At 47.0% G+C, this 25474-nt stretch overlaps 6 protein-coding genes across 11 annotated transcripts; 2 read left to right on the top strand and 4 right to left on the bottom strand.

Annotated features, from left to right (window-relative positions):
• The first annotated feature begins 741 nt into the window (after positions 1-741).
• LOC119125777 (integrin alpha-3-like) lies at positions 742-8674 on the top strand. Of its 3 annotated transcripts, none has more exons than XM_037256613.1 (28): positions 742-966; positions 1587-1766; positions 1867-1994; positions 2102-2187; positions 2288-2424; positions 2541-2647; positions 2724-2816; positions 3094-3153; positions 3304-3463; positions 3519-3712; positions 3770-3858; positions 3925-4058; positions 4232-4309; positions 4374-4441; positions 4767-4903; positions 4970-5113; positions 5263-5360; positions 5451-5601; positions 5786-5869; positions 6060-6139; positions 6263-6340; positions 6408-6510; positions 6753-6929; positions 7087-7203; positions 7410-7523; positions 7687-7773; positions 7848-7973; positions 8082-8674. In XM_037256613.1, exons 2-28 carry the CDS (start codon positions 1609-1611, stop codon positions 8235-8237), a joined length of 3144 nt encoding a protein of 1047 aa, XP_037112508.1. In that variant the 5' UTR covers positions 742-966; positions 1587-1608; the 3' UTR covers positions 8238-8674. The 3 variants fall into 3 exon arrangements, with proteins under 3 accessions (XP_037112508.1, XP_037112507.1, XP_037112509.1); XM_037256612.1 differs by having other exon boundaries at positions 742-995; XM_037256614.1 differs by lacking the exons at positions 742-966; positions 1587-1766; positions 1867-1994; positions 2102-2187 and having other exon boundaries at positions 2295-2416.
• Positions 8675-8830: 156 nt separating this feature from the next.
• On the bottom strand, positions 8831-10995 carry rdm1 (RAD52 motif containing 1). Its single transcript, XM_037256621.1, has 7 exons — positions 10770-10995; positions 10462-10641; positions 10259-10384; positions 10027-10177; positions 9419-9517; positions 9248-9348; positions 8831-9178 (listed from the first exon to the last, which is right to left on the bottom strand). Exons 1-7 carry the CDS (start codon positions 10866-10868, stop codon positions 9113-9115), a joined length of 822 nt encoding a protein of 273 aa, XP_037112516.1. The 5' UTR covers positions 10869-10995; the 3' UTR covers positions 8831-9112.
• A 767-nt stretch (positions 10996-11762) lies between these two features.
• Positions 11763-12711, top strand: ifnphi1 (interferon phi 1). Its single transcript, XM_037257340.1, has 5 exons — positions 11763-11891; positions 11974-12048; positions 12115-12267; positions 12373-12459; positions 12545-12711. Exons 1-5 carry the CDS (start codon positions 11763-11765, stop codon positions 12629-12631), a joined length of 531 nt encoding a protein of 176 aa, XP_037113235.1. The 3' UTR covers positions 12632-12711.
• A 2092-nt stretch (positions 12712-14803) lies between these two features.
• LOC119126204 (RCC1 and BTB domain-containing protein 1-like) lies at positions 14804-15821 on the bottom strand. Its single transcript, XM_037257339.1, has 5 exons — positions 15734-15821; positions 15533-15668; positions 15306-15457; positions 15095-15225; positions 14804-14944 (listed from the first exon to the last, which is right to left on the bottom strand). Exons 1-5 carry the CDS (start codon positions 15819-15821, stop codon positions 14804-14806), a joined length of 648 nt encoding a protein of 215 aa, XP_037113234.1.
• A 4044-nt stretch (positions 15822-19865) lies between these two features.
• Positions 19866-23818, bottom strand: LOC119125778 (abl interactor 1-like). 4 transcript variants are annotated; one of them, XM_037256615.1, is made up of 10 exons: positions 23493-23818; positions 22228-22398; positions 21978-22157; positions 21522-21580; positions 21393-21449; positions 20987-21270; positions 20791-20916; positions 20443-20661; positions 20159-20263; positions 19866-20060 (listed from the first exon to the last, which is right to left on the bottom strand). In XM_037256615.1, the coding sequence occupies exons 1-9, from the start codon at positions 23652-23654 to the stop codon at positions 20163-20165; spliced, it is 1359 nt and encodes a 452-aa protein (XP_037112510.1). In that variant the 5' UTR covers positions 23655-23818; the 3' UTR covers positions 19866-20060; positions 20159-20162. The 4 variants fall into 4 exon arrangements, with proteins under 4 accessions (XP_037112510.1, XP_037112511.1, XP_037112512.1 ...); XM_037256616.1 differs by having other exon boundaries at positions 19866-20050; XM_037256617.1 differs by lacking the exon at positions 20443-20661 and having other exon boundaries at positions 23493-23815.
• A 535-nt stretch (positions 23819-24353) lies between these two features.
• On the bottom strand, positions 24354-25405 carry ccdc103 (coiled-coil domain containing 103). Its single transcript, XM_037257508.1, has 3 exons — positions 25320-25405; positions 24769-24952; positions 24354-24693 (listed from the first exon to the last, which is right to left on the bottom strand). The coding sequence occupies exons 2-3, from the start codon at positions 24915-24917 to the stop codon at positions 24549-24551; spliced, it is 294 nt and encodes a 97-aa protein (XP_037113403.1). The 5' UTR covers positions 24918-24952; positions 25320-25405; the 3' UTR covers positions 24354-24548.
• Between the last annotated feature and the right edge of the window lie 69 nt (positions 25406-25474).

The following is a 25474-nucleotide window of genomic DNA, read 5'->3' as shown; positions in this document are numbered from 1 at the left end:
ACTGCCGAAGGTTTTTGTACGATTAAGAATGAATGATGTACGGCATTTTGGAAGTTGGAGAGAGAAATAAATAAGTTTGTGTAGAATATGAGAAAGTGAACTTGGGCATGGAAGATGAGCAAGAACATTAGTAAAAAAAAAACAAAAAAAAAAAACATGATAGTCTGCAAGAACTGGTACAAAATGATACAATGTTCCAACATTAAAATGACCTCCGGATGACCCACCCAAAGACCCCGCCTTCTTTTTCTCATCATGTGGACAAGAAGTCATTATGTTTACACACTCGTCATATGTTCCCTGCATATTTGATACACGGGTAGTACATAGAGGCTGAGACAAAAGCAGGCACTTAAATAGGAAGGAAGGACAGAAGGTAGTGGAAAGGAAGGAAAGAGCTAAACAATTTTGGAGAATTTGGTATATTATTAAAAAAAATTATGAAAAGGCTGACGTCGTTTTTTTTTTTACATTTGACATGTTACACAGGTGCTGTTGGCCTCAGCTGCGACCTTGTGTTTTGTGGCGGATTCAAGCTATGCCTGTAATGAAATAATGTGCGCGCTCACGATGCCGAAGGCCTTTTGGTTTGTTTGTTGCGGAGTCATGATTTGATCTTGATGATGAAAACGAAAAAACAAGTGAAAGGGAAGTCCCAATCACAAAGACAGGAAGCAGAGAACAGCCCACGGAGTGCGCGTGAGTACGCAGACATACACGGATACCCGCGGGCACGCGCGCGCACGGGCCTCATAAAATACCACAATGAAGGTGCCCTCGCACGAATCCATTTGTGACTGTGCGTGGGCGGGCGTGCAGACATGATTTCATTTGCGAGTGGCTGGAGAATGAGAATGAGGGGGACCAGGACGAGGAGGAGGAGGAGGAGGAGAAAGAGGAAGAGGGCAGCCGGTCAGCGGCGGAGCGGACGACGGCGAGCGGAGGACGCCAAGCGCACTCAAGAAGGTGATTGTGTCGCGACTTGATCTCAACAGGTTGTTGTTTTCCTTCATTCCTGAAAAGCTTTTTTGACCTTGAGGAGTGAAACGTTAATTTTACTTGAGATGACGTAAATGCTGATTTCTTCTTCGTTCAAATGGAGTTTCTGCAAAAAATGCGCGTTTGCGTTCCGTTTTATTATGTTTTCACTTCTTACACGTTTGCATTAAATTTCATTCGTATGTTACATGTTGACATTGACATGTTCAATTTGTATTTTGCAGTATTGCGTCTGCCATGTTTTATTACGTCTTTGTTACATGTTTGTTCACATACATGTTTAGATGACATTTACTTAACATGTTTTGTCTCGTACGTAGCTTTTTCGATTACATGTGTAACTTAATCACATTGCATGTCACATCTTCACGTTATATTTAATCTAATTCAAGTTACATGCGTCATTACGTACATGTTGAAGTGATGTTATTTATATGATTTAATTCATATGGTCACGACATTTAATTGTTTTTTATATATTTTGTCACCGTCATATTCCTTTAGCACTTTCTTGTTACATGTTAAGGCCAACATGTTAATTTTTTTGTTTTATTGATGTAACGCGTGTGTGTATGTGTTTTTTCAAGGCGTGTGCATGTGAGTGTCTCTATGGCGACATGCATGTGCCTGGTGGTGAGCGTGTATGTGTTGGCATGTGCGGGGTCCAACGTGGACACGCGCTTCCCGCTACTCAAGACAGGGGCGGACGGAACTTTTTTTGGACTTTCAGTCGCTCTGCATCTTGACCTCAAGTCACGCACGCACCTGTGAGTAACCTCTGACCTTTTCTTTGAACACACCTCCCCCCCTAAACACTAACACCAAAAAGCACTGACATGTGTCTTGCATCATCTCCACTCATCAAAGTCTATTGGTCGGCGCTCCCAGAGAGATGGCGGAGGCGGAAGTGCCGGCCAATCGAACAGGGGGCGTGTACTTCTGCCCGCTCACTGGTAACCAATCGGATTGCAAGAGGCTATCGCTCATCAAGACAAGTGAGGCAAACTTTCTTTCGCTCAACACTACTTCCTGTTTGGCGGGACTGTGGCGATAGTAGCAGAGGCCCCGCCCCTTCCCCACCCATGTCCTTGCTTCTTTTCAGACTTGGAGCCGTCCGAGGACGTGGTTGAAGACATGTGGCTGGGCGTGTCACTTGCCAGTCAAGGACCACCCGGGGGGCGGGTCCTGGTGAGTCCAAGCCTGACTGACAACTTGACAGCAAATACAAATCACCAAGAACCTTGCAGACAAAGTTCTGGTGCTAACGTGCTAACGGTGGCCTCCGTAGGCATGCGGCCATCGATTTGTGAAAATTTACGGCGCGTCCAAACTCCGGCACATGATCGGTCGCTGTTATCTCCGTGGCAACGACCTTCGCCATGCAGATGCTGACGACCAATGGCGGACAACTGAGCAGGTGTGCAGGTACAGGATAGGGATGGGGGGGGGGTTTACTGTCAGCAGGCCCCGCCCACTCACTGCAGTGTGTGTGTGCGTGTGTGTGTGCGTGTGTGTGTGGGTGTGTGCGCGCGAGTGTGCAGTCACCTGGGCGACGTGAGCGGGGAGGTCATGTGTAACTCGGGAATGTCTGCCGCCATCTTTCGCCATGACATCATCATCGGATCGCCTGGAAGTTACCAATGGCAAGGTCTGACTCCTTGTTCTTCTTCTCTGTTTCCTGATTTTTTTGCTTCCTTTGACTTGTCCTCCTTCTCGTCCTGCAGGAAACGTCCATGTGAGCTGGAACAATCCTGATGTTGCCTTTGACACCAGGAGGAGCGCTTTCCCAAACCTGCAGCGAAGGAACATCTACTTAGGTCAGTTTCTCTTCTCCTAAATGCTAATAGCATTAGAGGCGAGCTGACAGCCAGGGTGTATGCTAAAAGTCAGGCTACAAGGAATTAGCGAGGCTAGGTATTAACAATGATGCAAAGGCTTCATTTCAACTTCAAGGCTAAATGCTAACAGTGTTTGTGTGATAATCGCTAAGCTATTTGTTACCAGCAAGGTAACAAAGGGTTATACGCTAACAGGTGGGCTACATCATGAAATTAATGTGTGTGTGTGTGTGTGCGTGTGTGTTTGTGTGTGTAGGCTATTCAGTCACTCAGGCAGCGAGTCTTCTCTCACAGGATGATGTCACCATAGTAACAGGTGATGACATTCTTTGTGTCTGTCCAATCAGGTGATGGCTGCATTGACACATTAATTGATTTGCCGAGGAGCAAAGCGTGCACTAGTGCATAGAGCTAAAGTTGGATATGAAAGACATGTCATATACTAAGTTGTGTTTCCTCGAAGCAGGTGCTCCAAAAGACACTAAAGAGGACGCTCGCGGTTCTGTGCTGCTGGCAGTCAAAAATGGCACCGGCAGTGCGCTAGCCATCCGGCAGACGCTGCGAGGAGAACAGACGGGCTCGTACTTCGGGAACGCCGTGGCTGCCGCAGACTTGGACAACGACGGGTAAGCGAGGCTCTTCCCTCAATGGTTGCGATGTCTGACCAACTGTGATCCTTAGGTGGTGCGACCTGCTGGTGGGCGCGCCTTTCTACTTCCGGCGGCAGCAGGAAGTGGGCGGGGCGGTTTACGTGTATATGAACGCAGGGGGGCGCTTTCACTCAATGCCCACTTTAGTGCTGAAGGGGCCGCCCGCTTCGGCGTTCGGGATGGCTGTCGCCCACGCCGGGGATCTCGACCGAGACGGCTTTCAGGGTGAGGAACGGTCATCTTGTTGTGTCATGTGACAGTGAAGTCATGTGTGCGTTGCAGACATTGCGGTGGGCGCTCCGTTCCAAGGAACAGGAAGCGTTCTGATCTGGCGCGGGAGCAGCACTGGCCTCTCCACGCAACCCAGCCAGGTGCCTCACACGTGGACACCGCCACAAACGCACGCATGTCTGACTGCGATTTGGCGCCCTCCGCAGGTTATCACCGGCAGCAGTTTGTCGACTCGTTTCTCCACTTTCGGGTTCTCGTTGTCCGCCGGACTGGACGTGGATGGCAACAAACATCCAGACCTTCTGGTTGGCTCTCTGGATGACATCGCCGTCCTTCTCAGGTACGGGCTCACTGTTACTGTCTCGCCATAGGACGCTTTGTAGAACCCGACTGATTCTTTAGTGCTTGGGTCATGTTGCCCAAGCAGTGTTGTAACATGTTCTTAGAGCCACCAGGAGAACGTTGTGGCTCAGCATCAGCATTTGAACATACATTTACGTTGATGACTTGCAGAACCCGTCCAGTGATTCACCTCAACCAAACCATAAGAGTGTCCCCAAACATAGTGGACCCCAACACTTGTGACTTTTGGTGAGAGCTGTAAACGCCCGCTAACATACTAACAACATTCTAATTCTGTATGCGTGTGTGTCAGTGTTGAGGTGGAGCTTTGTTTCTCGTACACGCGGAGTACTGGCAAGATGCACCAGCGAGACAACATCAGTGAGTAGACCTTCACCCCCCCCCCCCCCCATACAAACACACACACAATTCGTATCAATGACTCGGCTGAATTCAAGTCAACTGCCGATAGCAGTATTTAACTGGGACACACAAACACATCGATGACATCAAAGTGTCCTTCAGTGTCCTCTTGTTTGTCTCGTGTGTGTGTGTAGTAAATCTCACAAACACACAAAGAGCCTCTGTGACCTTGTTTTGCAAATTAGACCATTTATCAAGGTCACATTATTGCAGTCATACAGACACAGAAAAAAATGTGACTGTGATGCTGATGACATCTCGTCCCTATCTGCACGTCCACTAGCCGTCCATTTCTCCGTGGCCGCCGACGTCAGCAGCCTGAAGCCCCGCCTGCGTTTCCGTGGCAATGGTCAGAGCGTGTACTCCGGCTTGTTGCTAGTTCCTGGGCGTCGCTGCAAAACTCTGAGTGTCGGATTGCTGGTGAGACCCCGATGAGAAGTAAACGTGACCTACGGAACGCGTTGACTGATTGTGACTTTGCGTCAGACTCCGGTCCGAGACCAAGTGGAAGCGTTGGTGTTCTCGCTCAATGTGTCTCTACACCAGAAGATGCCCAAGAACAAAGACCCCCTCCAGGACCTGGCATCTTTTCCCGTGCTTAGCCGCAGACACCAACCCGTCCGAACCCAGGTCAGAATCTTTTATGGGTCAGTATTAAGTCGTATTTGTGTCCATATTGAAGTTTCATTAGGTAACAATTAGTTTGTATGAAGTTCCTTCCCAATATAATCTGGGAACAAGTGAAGCAGTAGGAGAAACCTTTTGAAATTGTTCTGCAGGTTCACATCCAGAAGTCGTGTGGTTCTGATAACCTTTGCCACAGCAACCTGCAGATGACAGCCCATTTCACAGACTTCAGGCAGCAGCCACTGAGCACGTAAGTCTGGAGAGCTCGGTTCACAGCGGACCACAGTTCACAGCTTTGTGGTTCTGAGTGGACCTCCACTGAAAACTGTGGTTGTTTCAGGTGCTCTGGCCGTCAGGTGTGGTTCTACGAGGGTGGTGTAGACCGTCTTCTGTTGGCGGTCAACATCAGCAACACAGAGGAGGACGCTCACTTGGCCGTTCTTAACGTTAGCGTCCCGCCTGCGCTGGTCTACTCCGGAGTCCGAACAAAGGTGCCTTGAACTCAACCAGGAAGTCCTAGTCCAAACACGAGACTGAACGTGTCTTCAAGACAGCTCTGGAATGCCCCTTGGACCTGACCTGGCACTGACATAGACCTGACTTGAACATAACCCGGACTTGTCTGGAACGAGACTTGGACCTGGTATGAACTTGTAGTGTCTGTGCCTCTTTCAGGGTGGCGTCCAGGAAGTCCAATGTTCCGTGGAAGGTTCTGTGGTTCTCTGCGAGATTGGGAACCCATTCAAAAGCAACCAAACGGTATGGAACCTTTCAGACACTTGTTCGGTTTTTTGTTCCTCGATTGATTCTTTGTTCATTTTGTCATTCATGTTTTTTGTTTTCCTTTCCTTGTTCTTTGTCCTTAATCTTTGCGGCTTGATTTTTGTTCTCCCTCATCCTTTGATGCACATTATTTATATGACGGAGCTGAAGCTTGGCTGCCTTCCAGGTCGAAGTGTGGATCATTTTGGAGCCGTCAGAGATCAGTTGGGATACTCGGGATGTGGAGCTGCTGCTGCAGATGTCCACGTAGGATGCACACTCACTCACTTGTAACAAGTTGGTCGATTTAATTGCGGTTAAAGTTGGTCCTTGAAAAGGTCTCTTTGGACCCTGAAATTTGAATAGGCCGGCCTTAACTTTTGTGTTCAGACTCAGCGAGCAGACGGACTTGACTCCAGTTTGGGTCTCCTTGATGGTCAACTTCTCGGTGGACATTTCCCTCATGTTGTGAGTACTGCACTAAGGGGAAACTCTGGGACCCCATCTCAGCTTCACCCTCTTCCTGCTTTGACAGGACCCATCAGCCAGGCCCCACCCCCTTCAGCGGTCACGTGTTGGGCGAGTCTGCCATGAAGACCACGCAGGACGTGGGTCCTCTGCTTCTCTTCACCTTCCAGGCTAGTCCTCGGCTCGGTTCCTAATCCTTCACTCATTCCCAACAATTGAAATAGAGATTTGGATATAGTGGACCTCAACAGTCCCTAAAATATTCACTGAAAATGCTTTTTTATATCCTCCAAAAATGCTACAAAATGGCCGTCTCGCAACAGTATATGCTATGGTAGCTAGTGAGGGGCTTGGAACCCAAGTCAATGTTGACTTGAGGTTCCGTGGTGTGAGCAGCACTTCCATCCGGCAGGTGCATGTGGGCGGTTGGCCACCAGGTCGCCGGGGCAACCTGGAGCTGGCGTTCGATTGGCCGAGTGAGCTGTCCAACGGGAAGCGGCTGCTCTACCTGACTGAGATCACGCTGAACGGAAGCGCCGAGTCGCGATGCGTTCCCTCTGGCGACGTTATCAACCCGCTCCGCCTCAAGGTCGGTAACCATGGCGACGCCTCAACTCAAAAAGGGAGGGGAAAACATTGGAGTTTTAAAGGACAAGTTAAGCGAAAATATTTCCCTCCAATATGTTCCAGGAGCCACCACCACTTGTCTAAAAATGTCAACCTGTTAAACACGTGTTGTGTTGCAGCTTTCCAGAGAGGAACTGGAGAGGTGGGCAAGGTGGAATCCAGACCAGGAAAAGGAAGCAAGGAATGACGAGGGAGCGTTACGCGGCCCACCTCGCAGCAACAAATCTTATATCCTGGTAGGATCTCCAGCAGGGGGAGCTCCCGTCCCCACCCAGCACAAAATTTGCCAGAGCGCTACCTTGACTTACGAGTACCCCACTTATGAGACCTTATGAGTTGGAACTCACTGATCCACTTGAAGCCATCGTAAACTCCTAAGTCAAGGTGCAACAAAGCACACCGACTCTAGTGACTATCTGCGTTTCTATTTTTTTGAGTCTAGGACTGCGTGAACGGCGGTGCCAAGTGCGTGCAATTTTCATGTCAATTGTCGCACGTGAAGAAGAGCGCCAGCGTGACGCTGCGAGCACGCCTGTGGAAGGCCACCATGTTGGAGGTTCTTCTGCAGCAATCAGTCACTCTATCTCCACGATATAAAATTCCCTCTCTTGTATTCAAAAGAAGGAAATGATAAAGATATGAATGAAAAGCTCAAATGGTTTTCATAGCACTCCCGAGTGGAGCGCTTGAAGCTACTCCTCTGTGCATTTGTGTGTTAGCACTACATGGACGCCAGGGCCGTGCTGATCCGGGGAAAGGCCACTCTCAGGCTGGGGGTCATCAACATGGAGCCCCCCGGTGCACAGGTGCTACAAGAGCGTGCTATCGCTGTTGATTGCAGCCAACAACAACATTGATGCAGCACTGTCGTTGTTTGCAGATGGAGGTCTACGCTTACCCTGACCTGGAGAGACAGATGGGCAGTGGCGCCCCCCTGTGGATGATTCTGGCATCCATCCTGGTTGGACTGGGCCTGCTAGCGCTTATCTGCATGCTGCTGTGGAAGGTAACCTCACTCTTTTGTTTTTCAAGAGAGCTCATTCCCTCTTACTTGCTTCCTATCAACTTCCTGTTCCCTTTCTTGTCTTTTTGCTGACTTCGTCACTGTCCACAGTGCGGCTTCTTTGTGCGCAGTCGCACATGGCGAGCAGCGGCGCAGCACCGGGGTCGGATCCTGCCGGCGGAGGAGCGGCACGCGTGCCAGGACGCCGTCTTGGCCACAAGCAGAACCAAACCCAAACGCTGGCGAACCTGGACCGTCGTGGACTAAGACGCCAAGCTGAACTGTCGAGTCAGCGGCGATCACCAACATGGTGGACCACGAGGAGCCTGCTCAGTGCTGAAATGTGTCTTGATTTTTATACTTTTTTTTTTTTTTTAAATCACATTTGCTTTGGTGTAGATTTGGATATGCCAATGTTGAAAATTTGTATCGTCAGTATTGTAGCACCTGAAGTAATTAGAGCAAATGTGTGTTGCATTAAATCGTTGTTAAAAAGGTCGTGACACCATGTTGACGGACAGCTCCGACATTAAGTGTCTATCGTTGAGTATATGTATTGTTGGTTTTATAAAACTTAATTCTCCGGGCTCTGGTAGCTAATGCTAGGCTAAGCTATTGAGTCCGACCACCTTTCCTCGTTGATGTTTTGTAAACTTTGTGATGTCAAACTTGTTTGTGGATTAAAAGGAGCTTTCCAACTGGAAGTCACCCTTTGACTGAAAACCTGACAAACGCTCTCCAAATGTCACCAGAGACAAACTGGCTAGTAATGCACTAGTTTTGCTAGCTTAGGCAAGATTTGACCATTTTTGCAAGTTCAGACATTCTAAGAAGCGTATCACAAACCCACAGCGGACACGGAGTGTGTTTTATGTTTCATTCAGTATTGCAAATGTGATGAAGTGGGCCATTCCTCAGGAACAAAAAATACATGTCTGGTCGTGTTTTGGATCAAAGGCATTCGCATCCATTTCAATAAATAGAGATCACGAGTGTTTTTAGATTCAAGTGTGGACAAGGAACAAATTAAACTCGTATCTTAAGGCAGCACTGTATCGTCATTCGTCAGATGAAACAATGTTGAAATGCATCAAAAAAACAAAACCTTGAATTGGGGAAGTTGCTCAAAGTATGTGGCGAGTCTACCACACAGACAGGTCCAGGTCTTCATTTTCCCACAGGTCTTCATCAGCAGGTAGGTTCTCCACCTGACGTGATGACATCATCACTCAGGATTGACCAACATCGCCCAGACATCAAACAATCGCAAATATCACCTGCTCCTGATCCCGGTCGTGAACCTGGATGAGTCCTTCAGGTTCCTCAAGGAACAGATGTTCTGCTGAGCATCGCAGCTCCACCATGACTTTACCCTCACCTAATGGACACAAGAAAACACGTGAGTAGCAGCCGGGATGGCGCTGCCACAGTGACGAGCGGTTCCAGACCTAGCAGAACCAGCACCACAGTGGAGAAGGCCTGCGCCGCCGCTTTGTCTCGCACCAGCTTGTGCAGGCTGCGACGCTTTTGCAGCATCATCTCAGGACCTACACGCACGCACATAAGCCAATTGATTAGGTACGATTGGTTGTCTTTTGTAACCTATAAAAGCACTGGTCAGCCTGACCGAGGGCCTCATATCTTTGCTTCAACAAAGACTCCAGAGAGTTCTTTAAGTCCCAATCATACATACCTTCCTTCCTTTCTTATCTTCCGGTAGCTTTTATTCATAGATTGTTGCTGATCGGGACTATTTTTCTTTGTTAAGTGTTATAGAAAAGACATACATGTTGAAGTAGCATATAAGTTATCCCATATTTACTCAATGTTTAAGTAACAGCATGCAAGTTATCTCACATTTACTTAATATCTGTTGAAGTAAGATTGTAACCAAAGTGCTCTCTGTTGGTTCTCCTCGCGAGTAAAATGAATAGTGGTTGTCTTCTCCTCTTTGTTTCAGTGTGTGAATTAATGTCTGATGGTACTTAGACCCAACAGTTGTTGTGGAATGATAGGTAAAAAAAGTCCACAGTGTCCATGTTACACTATCACTGACCCTCACGCTCAAACACGTCCTCCACCACGGCGGCTCCTCGCGTGGTCACGCCGTGATGCGGGAAGGAGATCTGGACCACGCAGCCCAGCTTCACACGCACCCGGCCACCTGCTTCATCTTCATCGACATCCTCAGCGGGAAGCTCCTTCAGCTGTAGCACAGGAAGCGCTCCGGTCACGTGACGCTTGCCCTCGCCAGGAGAAACACTTCAACCATAAGACAATGAAATTACTGTGATGATGTCACACGTCCATCCGTTGAATCCGAGGCAATGATTGGCCAACTCCACGCAGCGTGCGTGGGTCAGAGGTCTGCTCCCCAACAGGAAGTGAGGAGTCTGTTTGGAGCTCAGCCTCACCTGATCAGATATACACACAGAACAATATGAGAAGAAGTAGAAAAAGACGAGGCGATGTGCGTGTGCAAACTGTGCACCGTGAGTGGCGTGGTTTGGAAGAGGGCGCGTCTATCCGTGTTCTGCTGGGCTTTGCGAGCCTGAGCCGCCGAGTAGAACTTGATTATGGCGTTGAAACCAGGCGTGCTCAGCGGGGCGTTAGGACGCACCTTCAATAGGTACAGGGGACCGTAGGACGAGAAGACCGCGTGCAAGCGCTCCTACAACACACAAAAATACTTTTTTAAAATGCTTCACGTACTTCGCATACCAACATGTACACGTGTATGACGACACAGAATAATGTCCGAAAATGGAGGCAGGTTAGTTTGACGTATGTCATACTGACGTATATGTGCGCCTCGGTGAATTCCGGCGTGATGTTCCACACAAACAAAGTCTTGTTCGACTCCACAGGAACCCAGAATTCCAATAGGTCTACCTCCATGGCGAAAAGTCCTCTTAAATATCGCCATGAACGTCGCAAGTGAATAAGCACCAAGGGAAATGGTTGTAATTCATCTTGAGTCGTCGCCCGTCAACAGTACAGAGCTTTGCTGACGTTTGGCGCGCTTCCGGAAAAAGGCGGGGCGACGTGTGTTAGCCAATGAAATACCGGATGACGACATGACATGAACGGGGTTTCCCTCTCGAAACCAACATTTTTAAAATGATTAAAATGAAATGTCCTACTTATTCCAAGTTGACTATGATTGTTTTGTCGCCAACAGTAAAATAGTGACAACAAAATAATGGCAGTGTTAGTCCGACTCGGCAAAGCAAGAGTGAATGTGACGTCATCAGTAGTGCTTGCGAGTGCGCGAAAAAGGAAAGTGAAAGGGCTTCCCCTCTCAAGAAGAAACTATAGAAGTGACGAAACCACCTGGAGCAATTTGCTTTCCCTCATCATGACGTGATTTCATTCACAATACTCCAATAAAAGCTTTATTTTTGCTATGTCAGCACAAATGCATTAATTAATTTACTGATGTAAATTTGAGAATAATTGTCCATTTTTGTCTATGTGAAGCCCTTTGAGACTGCTTGTGATTTAGGGCTATACAAATAAACTTGACTTGACTTGACTTGACTTGATGTATTTGTCTGAACAGAAAAAGTTTGCTGCTTCGAATATGAAATATTAAATATGTTATCATTATTAATCGCTCAAATAGGCCCATGCAGCGACGTTCAGTCAGGTGTGTGTGGGTGTGTGCTTGCACGTGTTTGGAAAGTGAGAGTAGAAAGAGAATTGTGGCATGGGATTCTCCTGTTTTCCTTTTCCTGTCTTGAATACTATAAGTGTAGAGTTGTGTGGCATTTGGGACATATCAGCTTCATCATGTTGTGGTTCAGACGCGCACAAGTGGTCTTCGTCCTCGTTGGGGTACTCGTCCCCACGCTCTGCTGCGATTGGCTAAAACGATACACGGACTTGAGTGACAGGTGTCTGTCTCTACTGCGGGACTTGGTAAGTATGGCATCCTCGCGGTTTCGGGGCTGGGTCCGATGGGGTCCGCATTCAGTCTGCAACTAACGAAATATCTTTCCAGGGTGGTCCCATCACGAACAAGGAGTTTCCGCTTCCGTTCCCAAGAAAACTTTACCAGCAGGTGAAGAAATCTGAGGTAAGACACGTTTCCTGTTTTGTGACAGTAAATCAGAGCGCAGACGTTGACCAGCTCTACTTGCAGGCGGCGTGCAAAGTGACGTTTGTACGGAACAACTTGGGACATATTCTGGATCTATACGAGCAAGTCAACGTCTCCAGAGTCGGCTGGGATGCTGATAACTTGGAAGAGCTGCTCATCGTCGTTCACAGGCAGAAGGCAGAGCTCAGCGCGTGTGTATGTACTCCCGCCTTTCGGTTGCGCTCTTCTCATGTCTCTCGTGAAACTTTTTCTCCTTATACATATGTCACTTGTCAACCTCCGTTTTCTCTTTTTCTTTAGATTTCACCGGCAAAAATGGAAGGCTGTTTTTCCAAAGAGCTGCGCCACTACTACGGCAGTCTGACCAACGCTACCCTCAATGGCACAGTGAGTAGCCTACTCTTGCGTACGAGTACTCCAAGTATTGCGTAACGGGTGCGTAACGTGCGATTGTGTGTCTGTGCGCTCACAGGAGGGCAGCAGCGCGTCGTGGGAGTTGATCCGGAGCGAAACCAAAATGCACCTCCAGAAATTGCACCTGCTCGTGGCCGCGATGTGACCCGCAGCCCGCGGGGGACGCCGTCTGAACACCTATTTATTGCTCTATTTGTCTTATTTATCTTTATTTATTTTATATTTATTCATTTTTTAACTCAATGAATGTTTATTACAACAACGCCTCTGGTTCATTATTGAGTCTCTGTGACAGCATGAGCTGGCAAGCTTACGCATCCCATGGATAAAAATCCATGACAAACTCCTTTTATTTTTTTCAGTTATAGGGTACAATGGTGGAAAATGTTTACAAATGAACTATCTTTCATGGGTTTTTTTTTCCTTAGCATCACAAAAGCTAATATTTCAATAGGGGTGTGTGGATTTTATGTTGAAGGGAGTTAAGCAGATTCATGAAGTGCTTTGACACTATCTTAAAGCATTTCTAGACAAATTCGGAGGCTTTTTGGTGTGATGTAAGTAATAGGGGTGTAACGATTCATCGATACACATCGATTAATCGATATAATGCTCTACGATTTGATGGCATCGATGCAAAACGTAAACATCGATCTATATCGCCCGTTTTTGACCTCGGACATTAGACGCGACTTTATTTTGAAATCCAGTTCATTGTTGCTTGCTTCCTCTTTCCGGGAGCAGTGCGCGGCGTGTTGTGTTGTGAGCAGAGCAGGCACGTGAAAGGGGAGCCGACAACTACGCGGCTCCTGGGCTGGTGCTATGGCTAGTGTCCAAGAAGACGAGGAAATTCGCTCCCCTTTGGGCTTCAATCATTCGTTTGGAAGCACTTTGGATTCCAAAGAAAAGATGGCTCAACGGACAATTAAAATTATTGTAAATAAATAGTTCAGTAATGCACTTTAAAGTTAATGGTATTACAAAAAAAGAAAGAATATTCATTTTTCTTTACTTATATGAGAAAAAATATAGGAATTTGATAAAGTTCAGTGTTAAAATAAGCACTTTGTATCCTACAATACTAGTTTGCAGTACCTTGTTGATTTTGCGTATGAATTGTTATAAATCAGGATATTGTTCTATATTTTTTATTTAAAAAAATAAAATAAAAATATCGATCGTGGAGCACTATATCGTGATGTATCGTGAATGAATCACAGCAGGCTTTAAGATATCGGCAAATATCGTATCGTGACAAAACCGGCTATTTACACCCCTACTCATTGGCCGGTAACTGTGTAGTTTACTGTCCAGACTTTTCTTTTTCATGGGCCAGCCCTTCAAGTGCTTCTCACATACAGCTTGTAACACGCCATCTGCTGCCGTTGCTGATATCAGTTGGCTAAGTGTTTCCTTACTCAGCGCATGTGGCTTCCAAGGCATACACAACTCTCTCGTCACAAGGGTTCTCATTGAGATTGTCACTGTCATTGCTCGCTGTGGCGCGATGTACATGTGTTTGCCTGGTGTATATGTCACATTTAAATCATACCTCTGCAGTTGTAGAAGCATCCCTTGCAGCCGTGCTGGCGCTTTGCTCAGCGGTTTGCGCATGACGACCTCCAAAGGTTTGTGATCAGACTGCACGGTTACTGTTCTGCCGTAGACATACTGGTGAAATCTTTTAGCAGCAAACACTATGGCAAGTAATTCTTTCTCGATTTGCGCATATCTTTTTTCAGTGTCCGTGAGCGCTCTTGATGCATAGCACGCCGGGTGGCCATCCTGCAGCAGACAGGCTCCCAGTCCATCCTTTGAGGAATCTGCTTGCAGAGTCAGCGGCGGCTGCTTGTGATCGTAGTACCTCAGCACAGGCGCTTGTGTGAGGGTAGACTTCAGCGTCTGTAGTGCTGCGTTGAATACTGTCCTTGACTTACTCCGTAACTCCGTCTTCTGACACCATGTTGTGGCTTTATGCTCTGATAAACTTCTGTAGTGTTGTCACTTATAGTGGGTTGCTGATTGATTGCTCTAACAATAACACACGGAGGCAAGGATGCAGTACGAGCCGATCTTTACTGGGTGCTCCGTCACGACTACACACAGCCCTCGCCACACCATCCCTGCATCTCCAATACAGACAGACCAACACAGTCGAGCACTGACTGCTCGATCCAATCTACCACATAGCCGAATCACCGAACCAAAACAGAAGTTCCGTTTGCAGACTGCAGTTAGTACAAAAGTCCTGAAGACGTCTCAGGTGCTGTGCCTCTGGCTCATCCAGCATTTCCTAAAGCATACTAAACGGAGAGAACTAGTACCTGAAGGCACCAGCATAGCTTGCTCTGATGATGAACCCTTTGAGCTCGTTTCCGTCAACTTGACTGAAGGGTGGCATCTGAGTCATCTGAGTGAGATGGCTGATACAAAATCGGAAGCAAAATTCCTCCAGGTCCTGCAAAAGAAAAAGTTGAGTTGTGAAGAAAGAAATTCCCTCTTTTGTCCACTAGGTGTCGCCTTCTGTGTTGGTCAAAATAGGACAGCGTATTTGCAAAAGTCGACTTTGGTAGCGTCATTATGAATGAGGATCAAATGTATGTTGTACCTCGGCATCAAATTGTTTGGCAGATGAAAAGAGGGCAAAGGCGTTTTGGATGGTGATTCCTCCCTTGATGATCTGCTGACACAGATGCTTCAGGCGACTCTCACAGTAGGAGGTGGCCAGGTCCAGCAGGCCTGCAGAAGAAACACAACAACAATGCATACGCAGATCTACCGGCAGGCGGAGCTGACATTGCCAGTATAGAATAGATGACCGATAGCGTCCTCAGGTGGAAGGTCAACAGTGTCTGTGTAGAGGAACTGCAGGAAGGAGCGGTAGATGGTATACGAGAATTGGCTGATCTCAATCACTTCCTGATGACTTTCCACCCACGGGGACCGGAACATTGAGCGGAAATACTCACACCTTGAAAACATTTGCACAGTGAGGAGTACCTTCATTTTTTTTTTTTTTTGTCTTTGCTGACGCACGTGCACACACCTGATCTTAAGCACAGCTTTGTGAACGTGGATGCATTTGCCTTCGACGATAAACTTGAGGTCTGCCGTTTCTGGACTGTCAAATTCGTTCTTCAGCGCCTCTGCGACTGGCAGGAGGTCGTCGTGCTCTAGAGCAGCTTAAAACGTGCGTCGATTGATTAGTGCGTTGATCGGAAAGAGAAGATTCAAGTGTTTTGCTCACCCACTGACATCAGCCTCCACATGACCGGGGGGGACGCAAAACAGGCAAACACGTCATCCGTGTTGGTGAAGTGGGTGAGGCGCGGCATGACGACGGCTTGACCCCGACACTGACCCCACATATACACATGGCCGCTCTGCGTCTTGGCCGCCGACGTGTTGGTCGAATGGCACGCGGCCACCTCGACAAACCTGGAGGATTAATAAATAAATGTGTGAACTAGATTCCCCCACTAACACCGGAATGCATTTTTCTTTGGGTCATTTTTTCGAACTTTACAACAGAATTTCAAGATTACAATCATTTTGTTCTATAATGGTCATTTTAGATGACGTAAAACACAGGTGTCAAAGTCAAGGCCCGGGGGGGGGCCAGATACGGCCCGCCACATCATATTATGTGGCCCGCGAAGACAAATAGCGCATCAAACTCGTGTGTCATTACTAGAATTACAAATTTACTTTTAATATCTTTTTTTTTTTAAATATTTGTCCAGTTTTTACTTGTCTGTTTGTTTTGTAGCCTTTATATAGTGAGGTGCTCATACATTTATTTGGGTTGACAGTCATAATGGCCCTCCGAAAGAAGCTATGACTACAATGCGGCCCGTGAAAAAAATGAGTTTGACGTAAAAAATACAAAACAATATTTGCCCTGTGTTGGATGTTTCTAGGCCACAGAAATTCTTCGATGAACAATGTATTTTATGGAAAGACCCCTTCCCCCAATCAATCTGTTTGGTTCCACTGTATCCAGACAGACGTGCATTACAAGTGTCACCGTACCTCTCTTCATCAGCCATAACTTGCACTGGGCTAAAACAATTGTTCTTGTCACCAATTCCCAGCTGTCCAAAAGTGTTTGCGCCCCATGAATAAAGCAGTCCTTTATCTGTTACAGCGAGGGAGTGGCCATAGCCTGACACGACCTACACAGGAGAAAAATTGAAACACTGCTGCTACTGCAGCTGCCGTCTGTCCTCATCACAAAAAGTCTTACCTGCTTTATACAAGACTCCTGCAGAGCAGACAGGCGGCAAGGCATCATCAGCCCTTTGCTGTTGTTACCAACACCCAGCTGCCCGTTGTCATTGTTGCCCCATCCGTGAATCTAGATGCAAAGAAAATAGCTGCAGAGCAATGTTGACTTTGTCCGATTTTACAATGACACGAAAGGCCTCACCTCTCCGTTATCCAGCAGAGCCATGGAAGAGGATTGTCCGCACGTGATGCCGATCACCGTTTTACCCCGCAACGAGCCGCCCACCTTTACGGGGAATGGCACGACATGCACGGTATGTGTAGCCGCCTGGCCGCAAATATTAAGACCCCATGCAAAGACCTGTCGTTTTGTAAAACCATAAGAATCAAATCAAAAGACTCTCGCCGTGTCGTCGGGAACGCTAGCTACCTCTCCATCCTGCGTGAGGACCATGGAGTGATGAGCACCACATGCCACTTCTTTGACTTTCATGTTCGGAATGTTGGCACCGACCAGCACCTGGGACAGCTTGTAGTTGGCCGTCCCGCCCCCCAGTTGGCGGAAAGCATTGTGCCCACAAGCAAATATCTTCCCATCTAAGACAATACCAGATTCTGAGTGCACTGCTGAGCTCAAGTCATCACCTCCCTCAGGAATGTCATGTTTTTTTTCTTAGTGACTTACCCTCTGTTGCCAGTAGGATGTGCGGGCCACTGCCATAACTCAAGCTAACCACCTTTTTCCCCTCCAGGCAGCTCAGTTGCTTCGGCACAATGGTGCTTAAACCGTCTCCTGTTCCAAGGCAGCCACTGCAGTTCGAGCCAAACACAAATACCTGCGATGGATGTTACAATTCATAGGAAAAATTATATCCGAACATAATAAGGAATTATTTTTAATGAGTTTTTCCACAATAGAATTGTTCAGAGGATTTGACAGTCTTTGACTAAGAATGATTTCAATAATCAATCTGTCAAATATCTTGTCTAATCATCAATACATCCCTTTGTTTTAAAGACATGACATGAATTCAAACTGACAAGGCAGAAAATGTGCCGAAATGTCCCTAAAATGTCAGAAAGTCAGGAAAAATGTTGAAGTGTGTTTTCCAAAGTCAAAGCAAATATATTTTAAGTCAACACAAAAATGACCAATCCAATTTCATGGAGAAAAAAACAACTACAGAAATGAATAATACATACTAGTGAGTTGAAATTTGAAACGTTGGACAAAGAAAACAATTGTGAGGTTATAATCCTTAAACATCAGGTACGTGACCACAAACGATGGACCGACACAAATAAGAACTAAAATCGAACGAAAGGGAACAGCGTGGGAGCACCTTGTTGTCGTTTGTGATGTAGATAGCTTCATTAGCAGATGCTCCAAAGACACAGACCTGTTGCATGGTGGCAAGTTCCTCTGTGCTCAACAACAGGAGCAGAGGCCATTTGCTAAAGTTCAACATGACTTGCCAGCAAACTCTTGCTGAGGCAGACTTGAGGCTTCAGAGAGATGGGACAAATAAATGGCAACACATTTGAGCTAAAGCACAAAAGGTTGGATTCTTTTGAAGAGTCCTGAGATAAATGGAAACATCTGTGAGAAGATTTGAAATAAGCAGTATGGAGAATTGCAATATCAATATAATGCAATATCATTTTTTCTTTTCTTTTTTTATGTTCTATTGTACTATGGAGTTATCATTTTCTGTACTTTTTTACTTTTTTCTTGTATTTCTTTTAATGTTCGAAATAAAAAAAAGCACCAAAAAAAATTGCCACCCTTTCAACCCAAAAATAAAGGCGACTGTTTGATTGTAGTGACAAAGTTGCATCATTTTTGTCCGGCCAGGCCATTTTTTCAAAGAATTGTGCGAGACTAATTGCCTTAGTTTCTTTTTTTCTTTATTTAAATTAGGATTTTTTTTCTATTGAACAAACGAATCCCACCAGTTTTGTCCACATGTTGGACCCCGACAATTTCTTACCTTCAACGTCGGAGCTGGGAAGGCGGTATGAAGTTGCTGTTTGTTCGGCAATGAAGCGGGCCACAACATAACAAATTGTACACTTCCTTGTGTATCAAAAAGAATCTTTAATCTTTAAATGTGAGCATTCAAATAAAGACCTCGAGCCTTTCGTCATCAAAGCATTTTTTTGTACGAAAGGTGCTATACAAATAAAGTTTTTTATTATTATTATTATTATTATACAACGGTCGTCATACGAACGCCAGACTGGCAAAATCCAAGTCAGGTGCTCGCTCAGACGGGTCTTTTCCGCGATCTCGGTTGGTTTCCAAGCTTATAGTCCTGACTTTGGACCCCGACAATTTCTTACCTACAACATCGGCTGGGAAGGCGTCATGAAGTTGCCGTTTGTTCGGCGATGAAGCGGGCCACAACATAACAAATTGTACACTTCCTCGTGTATAAAAAAAAACATCTTTAAATGTGAGCATTCAAATAAAGACCTCGACCCTTTCATCACCAAACGCCCATCATACGTATTATGTATTCATGTTTTTCTTTCATTGTTGTAAAGCGCTTTGAGCTGCATTTTTTGTATGAAAGGTGCTATACAAATAAAGTTTTTTATTATTATTATACAACGGTCGTCATACGAACGCCAGACTGGCAAAATCCAAGTCAGGTGCTCGCTCAGACGGGTCTTTTCCGCGATCTCGGTTGGTTTCCAAGTCCTGACTTTGGACCCCGACAATTTCTTACCTACAACATCGGCTGGGAAGGCGTCATGAAGTTGCTGTTTGTTCGGCGATGAAGCGGGCCACAACATAACAAATTGTACACTACCTCGTGTATCAAAAGGAATCTTTAAATGTGAGCATTCAAATAAAGACCTCGAGCCTTTCGTCACCAAACGCCCGTCATACAACGGTCGTCATTGTTGTGTCTTTATGCTCTGACAAACTATTGTAGTGTTGTCACTTATAGTGGGTTGCTTATTGATTGCTCTAACAATAACACACGGAGCCAAGGATGCAGTACGAGCCGATCTTTACTGGGTGCTCCGTCACGACTCCACACACAGACTTCCCATACTGACAGACCAACACAGTCGAGCACTGAGTGCTCGATCCAATCTACCACATCCCTCTTTTCCAACTGAGAAGTAGCTTATCTAGTAACAGGGGACTTTTGTCAGCGTCACAGATAAGGCGGAGTCTATTTCCACCAGGGGCGGAGCTTGTGCCCATCCGGAAGATCGGATATGATTGAAGAATCCCTGCCAGTGGCCCAAGACTCCCTCGTACCAATTGTCGTTGTGGCGGCCATATTGCAACAGGGGCATACAGTTGCCATCTAGTGGGGTTCTGCCTGTCACTATACAGATAGGCCAAAAATAACATTATGAGTAGGAGGGAAATGGTTCTCATTCTTTTCCAAGCAATCAAATGAAATTGGAGCATGTGCTGCAGTACCTTTTTATAGTGAATGCAGGGGAGCACCACTGAGTTCCTCAGATGGCGTCTCGTAAACCATGGGGGGCGGCGGCGGCGGTGGCGGGAGGGCCGGCAGCTCCAGATCTGACAGAACAGACGAGGGACCCGTGAGTGACATCTGGCAGCGGCCGATGGGGACGGAGGGGGCGGGGCTTCAGGACAATTCAACGCTTAAGTTCACGTGCGACGGTAGCGGTAAATGAAGATAGGAGCCCAAGAGAAGGTGTGATTGAAGCGTAGTTTGCAACTGGAGCACTTCTTACCAAGATGCTCCAGACGAGCAGGCAGGCCCAGCTCAGGCCAAGAAGAGGCGGAAGGCTGAGGAGGTGCCGGATAGGCGGGAGGCGGGGGAATGAGCGCCGGCGGGCGGACAGAAAGGCGGGCGGACGGAAAGAGGTTCCGGCCGTGTCGGCGGGAGGCAGGGCCCGAGCGGACCCTCAGCGACACGGAGCGGGCGGGGGGCGGCCGTGCGGCCCCCCCGCCTGCGACCGCAAGCGAGGAATTGCAGAAGACAAGAAGAGGGAAAATCCATTTTGCATGATAGGAAATATCTGGTCGCCTTTCCCATGGTCACTAAAAATCACTTTGTAGTTATTCAATGTGCGTGATACCGTCTACTTCCTGGGTTGTTGGGGGAGGGACCGGAACTTCGGGCTCTTCATTGGATGGCGGAGGAAAAGCGTGGTCGAGGTCTGGGGGTGGAGGAGACGGCGGGGGGAGGCTGCTCTCCTCCAGCACTGCAGAAAAGCAATGATGTCATCTTAATCTTCATCGTCATTATTATGTTGTCATGGTGGCACTCCTCACCTGTCTCCAAACAGGGGGGTGGAGTCAGGGGGAGAACAATAGTGGTGGGTAGAGTCTCTGAAGGAGGAGGAGGGGGAGGGGGAGGAGCCAGAAGTACTGCAGAGTCCAGCGGAAGGGGCGGAGCCGGGGGAAATTCGAAGGAATCTGGCGTAGGGGGCGGAGCCATGAGCACCTCAGATGAATCTGGTGGAGGGGGTGGGGCAGCCTTAAGAGGCGTGGTGATGACATCACTTTCAGGTGGGGAAGGGATGGTGGGCGGAGCCACAGCTTTCCCAAAAGTGGAGCTTCAAAAAAGACCAATCACATCACCATTAAGCAATAATTCAAAGCACATTTTTATGACTTCTAACCCTTTTTAAATGAGATGAATAAATTAATCATGGATATAAAAAGAAGTGTGCAGTACCTGCCACCAGAGGGCGCTACTGCAGACTTAAGGCCTTGTCCTGTTGCTTTGCTGGACCTGAAAACCAAACAAAAACAAAAATAATGTGATGCTTAAATTGGCAACAGCGAGACAAACACAAAACAAAACCTGATGAATGAGCCCTGCTTCCGGATGCTTCCGTCTTCCACACCCGCTTTCCCAGTCATCTGTTAGGGAGAGATGAGTGGAATGGGGGACACAAAGGGGCGACAGAGGGGGCAGAGGGGGAGAAGGGCCTTGCAGCATCAATAGAGGCTCAGTCTCAGACAACAATCAACTGAAACGAATTCTAAAGAAAAAAAATTCTTCCCACGCTCAACAAACTCAAAGTGTGTGTGCACGTGTGCACAAGAATGTGTGTGTGAGTTGCAATACAATGTAAAAGAACTTTTAAGGAAGTGTAATTAAACATTTGTGTGCGTGCGTATGATAGAGAACAGGAAGTGGAGAAGCAGCCACTTCCTGTTAGCAAAGACGCTGACTCGCATTTGCTGTCGCGTGAGACAGAAAATGAGGGACAGCGTGAGGATGATTGGCAGCCGGCCAAAGACGACGGCGACGTACCATTACGCCATGACCCAAGCCGTCCAGCTCCTGATAGCTGATTGGCCGACGGCTGTAAGGAGGGCGAGGCTGCGGTGGCACAAGAGGTGTGGAGATTTTGGGCTCCCGGGGGACCCGCCGTACCGCCGTAAAGATTCCAATGTCTCTGCGGGATACTTTCTCGCGGTGCATCTCCACCGTCTAGCGTGCAAAAACATCACAGTTACATGAAAGGTCCGCATGTCCTCGTAGACAGATGAGGTTTACGTACTTGCCCGATGAGGTTGATGGCTGACTTCATGTGACCAAGCTGCTGGCTCTGCGCATCCAGCAGATTTAGCAGGCTTGTAGCTAACGTGTTAATCTGGTAGGCGATGCTGGCCAGTGATTGGGCTGTCAGCGACTTGGTCTCCTCCAACGCTTTGGACGCGTCGTCCCCCAACTGCATGAAGGACACGTCACATAAGCGCAAAATATAGTGGTGCCTTGAGAGACGAGTTAAATTAGTTCCTCAACCACGTTTATATGTCAAGCCAATGCGATTCATCCATTCAATTCACTTTACTACTTTCATTGAAACTTGACTTTTTGTCTTCTTTGATTCATTTTCATTTAAGCAGTCTGTCAAGTCAAGTTTATTTGTATAGCCCTAAATCACAAGCAGTCTCAAAGGGCTTCACATAGACAAAAATTGACAATTATTCTCAAAGCATCCCCTGATCTTAAGCTCCCAAATAAATAAATGTCTAAATATTTCAATGAAAGAAATACCGCACCTCGGTATTTCTTCGGTCGGATATTTTATTTTATTTTTTTTCTTCCTGGGACCGGGATCATCGGTCGAGACCGGCGTAACTCTACGACGGCTTCCTGCTTATCCGGCCAGTGATGACCGGGTCCCTCGCCTTGGCCTTGCAGCCGCAACCCCTGTGGGGAGTCCGCTCCCTCGTGCTCGTCGGAACTTTCGCCATGCTAGCCCCGTGGTGACCATCTGCACGTGCCCCGACTGGGTGCCCAGGACGCTGCTCACACGTTTGCCTGCTTTGTGATGTTTTCACCGATTCACGACCACGGTCCATTGGGCGCCGTTGAACTGGACTGCCCTTACACCTGTCTATGGACCTCGTGGAGGCTATTTTGTGTGTTTTGGGGTGTTCTCTTGTATTGAGGGATGCTGGTTGGCCGCTGTTACTTTTTTTTTCCTTTGTCTTTTAGCTTTGATTTGCTTTGATGGCTTTTGTCTTGAGCACTTTGACTTTCTTTGTGGCGCCGTTGTGTGGCAGCCTTATGAGAGCCTATTGAGTTGCGCTCATGCCATCTGTGTGTCTTTTGTATACCCACTCTGTGGTATGGATACTGCTGGGGTCTGAATTTCCCCACCCCTGGGGATCAATAAATATTCAATCAATAAATCAATCAATTATTTATCATGACATCAATGGTTATCAAGCTCCTGCGTGTTGTATCCATTACCCACTCACATGTCCTTGTGGAAGGAAGCAGTGGTGTGTGTAAGATGTTAGTGGTGTGACTGACCTGGACATAGTTGTGGCAGCAGTAGTCCGCCACCTTGCTTAAGTTGTTGAAGTTTTCCACAAGTAGCCTCCTGGACTCAGGAGCCTCGTTGAGGATCTTAGCCACTTCTTCTTTCAAATCGGCAGCCTTCATTTCTAATTTTGCTTCTTGTGTCGTGTCCATCAACAGAACATACAAGCATAGCAACAATTGCTCTGATGAAGTTGATGGTGCTGAAGTCCGATGGATTCTGAAGCACCTTCTGCTGCAACAGCTCGTTCCTCCAGCCGCTCGAATGATTGACAGCAACTGCACTTGCAACTTTGTGTGTGCGCGAGCGTGTGTGAGAACCAGCTCACACGCGCCCGCACGCTCACTTCCTCTGCCAAAGTGAGAACTTGTGAGGCGTTCGACATCAAAATGACTCAGCGGCGTCACCTGGTGGTCATACTCTCGCATGCACACACTTTTTCCCAAAAATTCCTCATTTTACTTTGTAGACTACAAAAGTGCAACTTTTATTCATAACTTGTGATCACAATCAACTTGCTACTCGTGGGATGGTCTGGTGTGCATTGATTGTGCCATCGTGGATCAAGCGTGCACTTTTTATTGAGAGTCAAGTGTCTTCTTAGTGCACAGGCGTCAAACTCAAGGCCCGGGGGCCAGATACGGCCCGCCACATCATTTTATGTGGCCCGCGAAGACAAATCGTGCATCAAATTCGTGTGTCATTATTAGAATTGCAAATTGTCTTCACTTCTAATAAAAAAAAATTGTTAAATATTTGACCAGTTTTTACACGTCTGATTTGAAATCGAGTTATTTGTCAGTTTTGTAGCTTTTACTGCATATAATATGAGGTGCTCATACATTTATTTGGGTTGACAGTCATAATGGCCTTCCGAAAGAAGCTATGACTACAATGCGGCCCGCGAAAAAAATGAGTTTGACACCCCTGATACGTGTGTGTGTGTGTGTTGATATCAAGGGTGTGTATTAGGCGCAAATGTGTTATTGTTATTGAGGATCAGGAGAGTTGTTGTCGTTATTGAGGGTTTGGTGTGATTTATGTTATTATTGATGGTCAGGAGTGTACGTGTGTGTTTCTTGAGGATCAGGTGGATTGCTGGGAGGAACCACTGGGTTCCAGGGGGCGTGCTTGCGAGTGTTTTTATCATTCTTGCTGAAAGGCGTCAGGTGACTGGTCAGGACTAGACCCCTACACAAAAACAAAAATGACAAATGTCTTCCCTGATGGAAAGGTATCCCGTGTTCCTCGTTCGCCATATCCGACCTGAACTGCTCGTACGAGGCCACGCCTTGCTGGACGGCCCTCAGCTTCGCGTCGTTCTCTCGTTGGTATTTGCGCTCCGCCTCCACGCTGGCGCGTAAATGTTTCTCCAACGCCGAGAAGTCGATGACGTCCCGCTGAGAAGATGCCATGGCCCAATGGTGTCGGGTGCGTGGAAGATGGTCACCTGTTGTCAATAACATGCACATGGTCTCCATACCTTTCCAAGATGGCGGCCGCAGTATCCTATCGGCGGTGACATTACAGTATGTCTTTTGTTGTATGGATAAAATATATTAAAAACGCCAAATCAGTTAATTTAGTGTGCTCTTGTTGTCACACTCCAATGTTGCAATTGTGTCATTCAGACACACAAAACAGACCAAACATAAAATATATAAAACGACCTTCCTCCTTGCTTGAGTCAAGTTCTTGTGGCAACGTCTTGCTAGGCGCATTTGACTGTTCTGACATTCGTTCTACTTACAAAACTAACTTTCAAACGTTCAGACCATCAAATAAAGAAGTTTCATGATTTAGGTGAATGTTTTTACCTGCTTGCTTTCTTTCTTGACACCAGTCGGTCCGACGAATGTTTGGTTGCCATAACGACGGACGGAACGCCAAAGAGCCCAAAAATTTGACGTTGTCCAAAGAACACGTAGGCCAATTTTTTTTTTGTATGCCTGAATTCCTTTAATTTATGATC

Source organism: Syngnathus acus, chromosome 8 (genome assembly GCF_901709675.1).
Source record: "Syngnathus acus chromosome 8, fSynAcu1.2, whole genome shotgun sequence".
NCBI classification, from domain to species: domain Eukaryota; kingdom Metazoa; phylum Chordata; class Actinopteri; order Syngnathiformes; family Syngnathidae; genus Syngnathus; species Syngnathus acus.
This window is presented reverse-complemented; position numbering and strand designations above follow the sequence as displayed.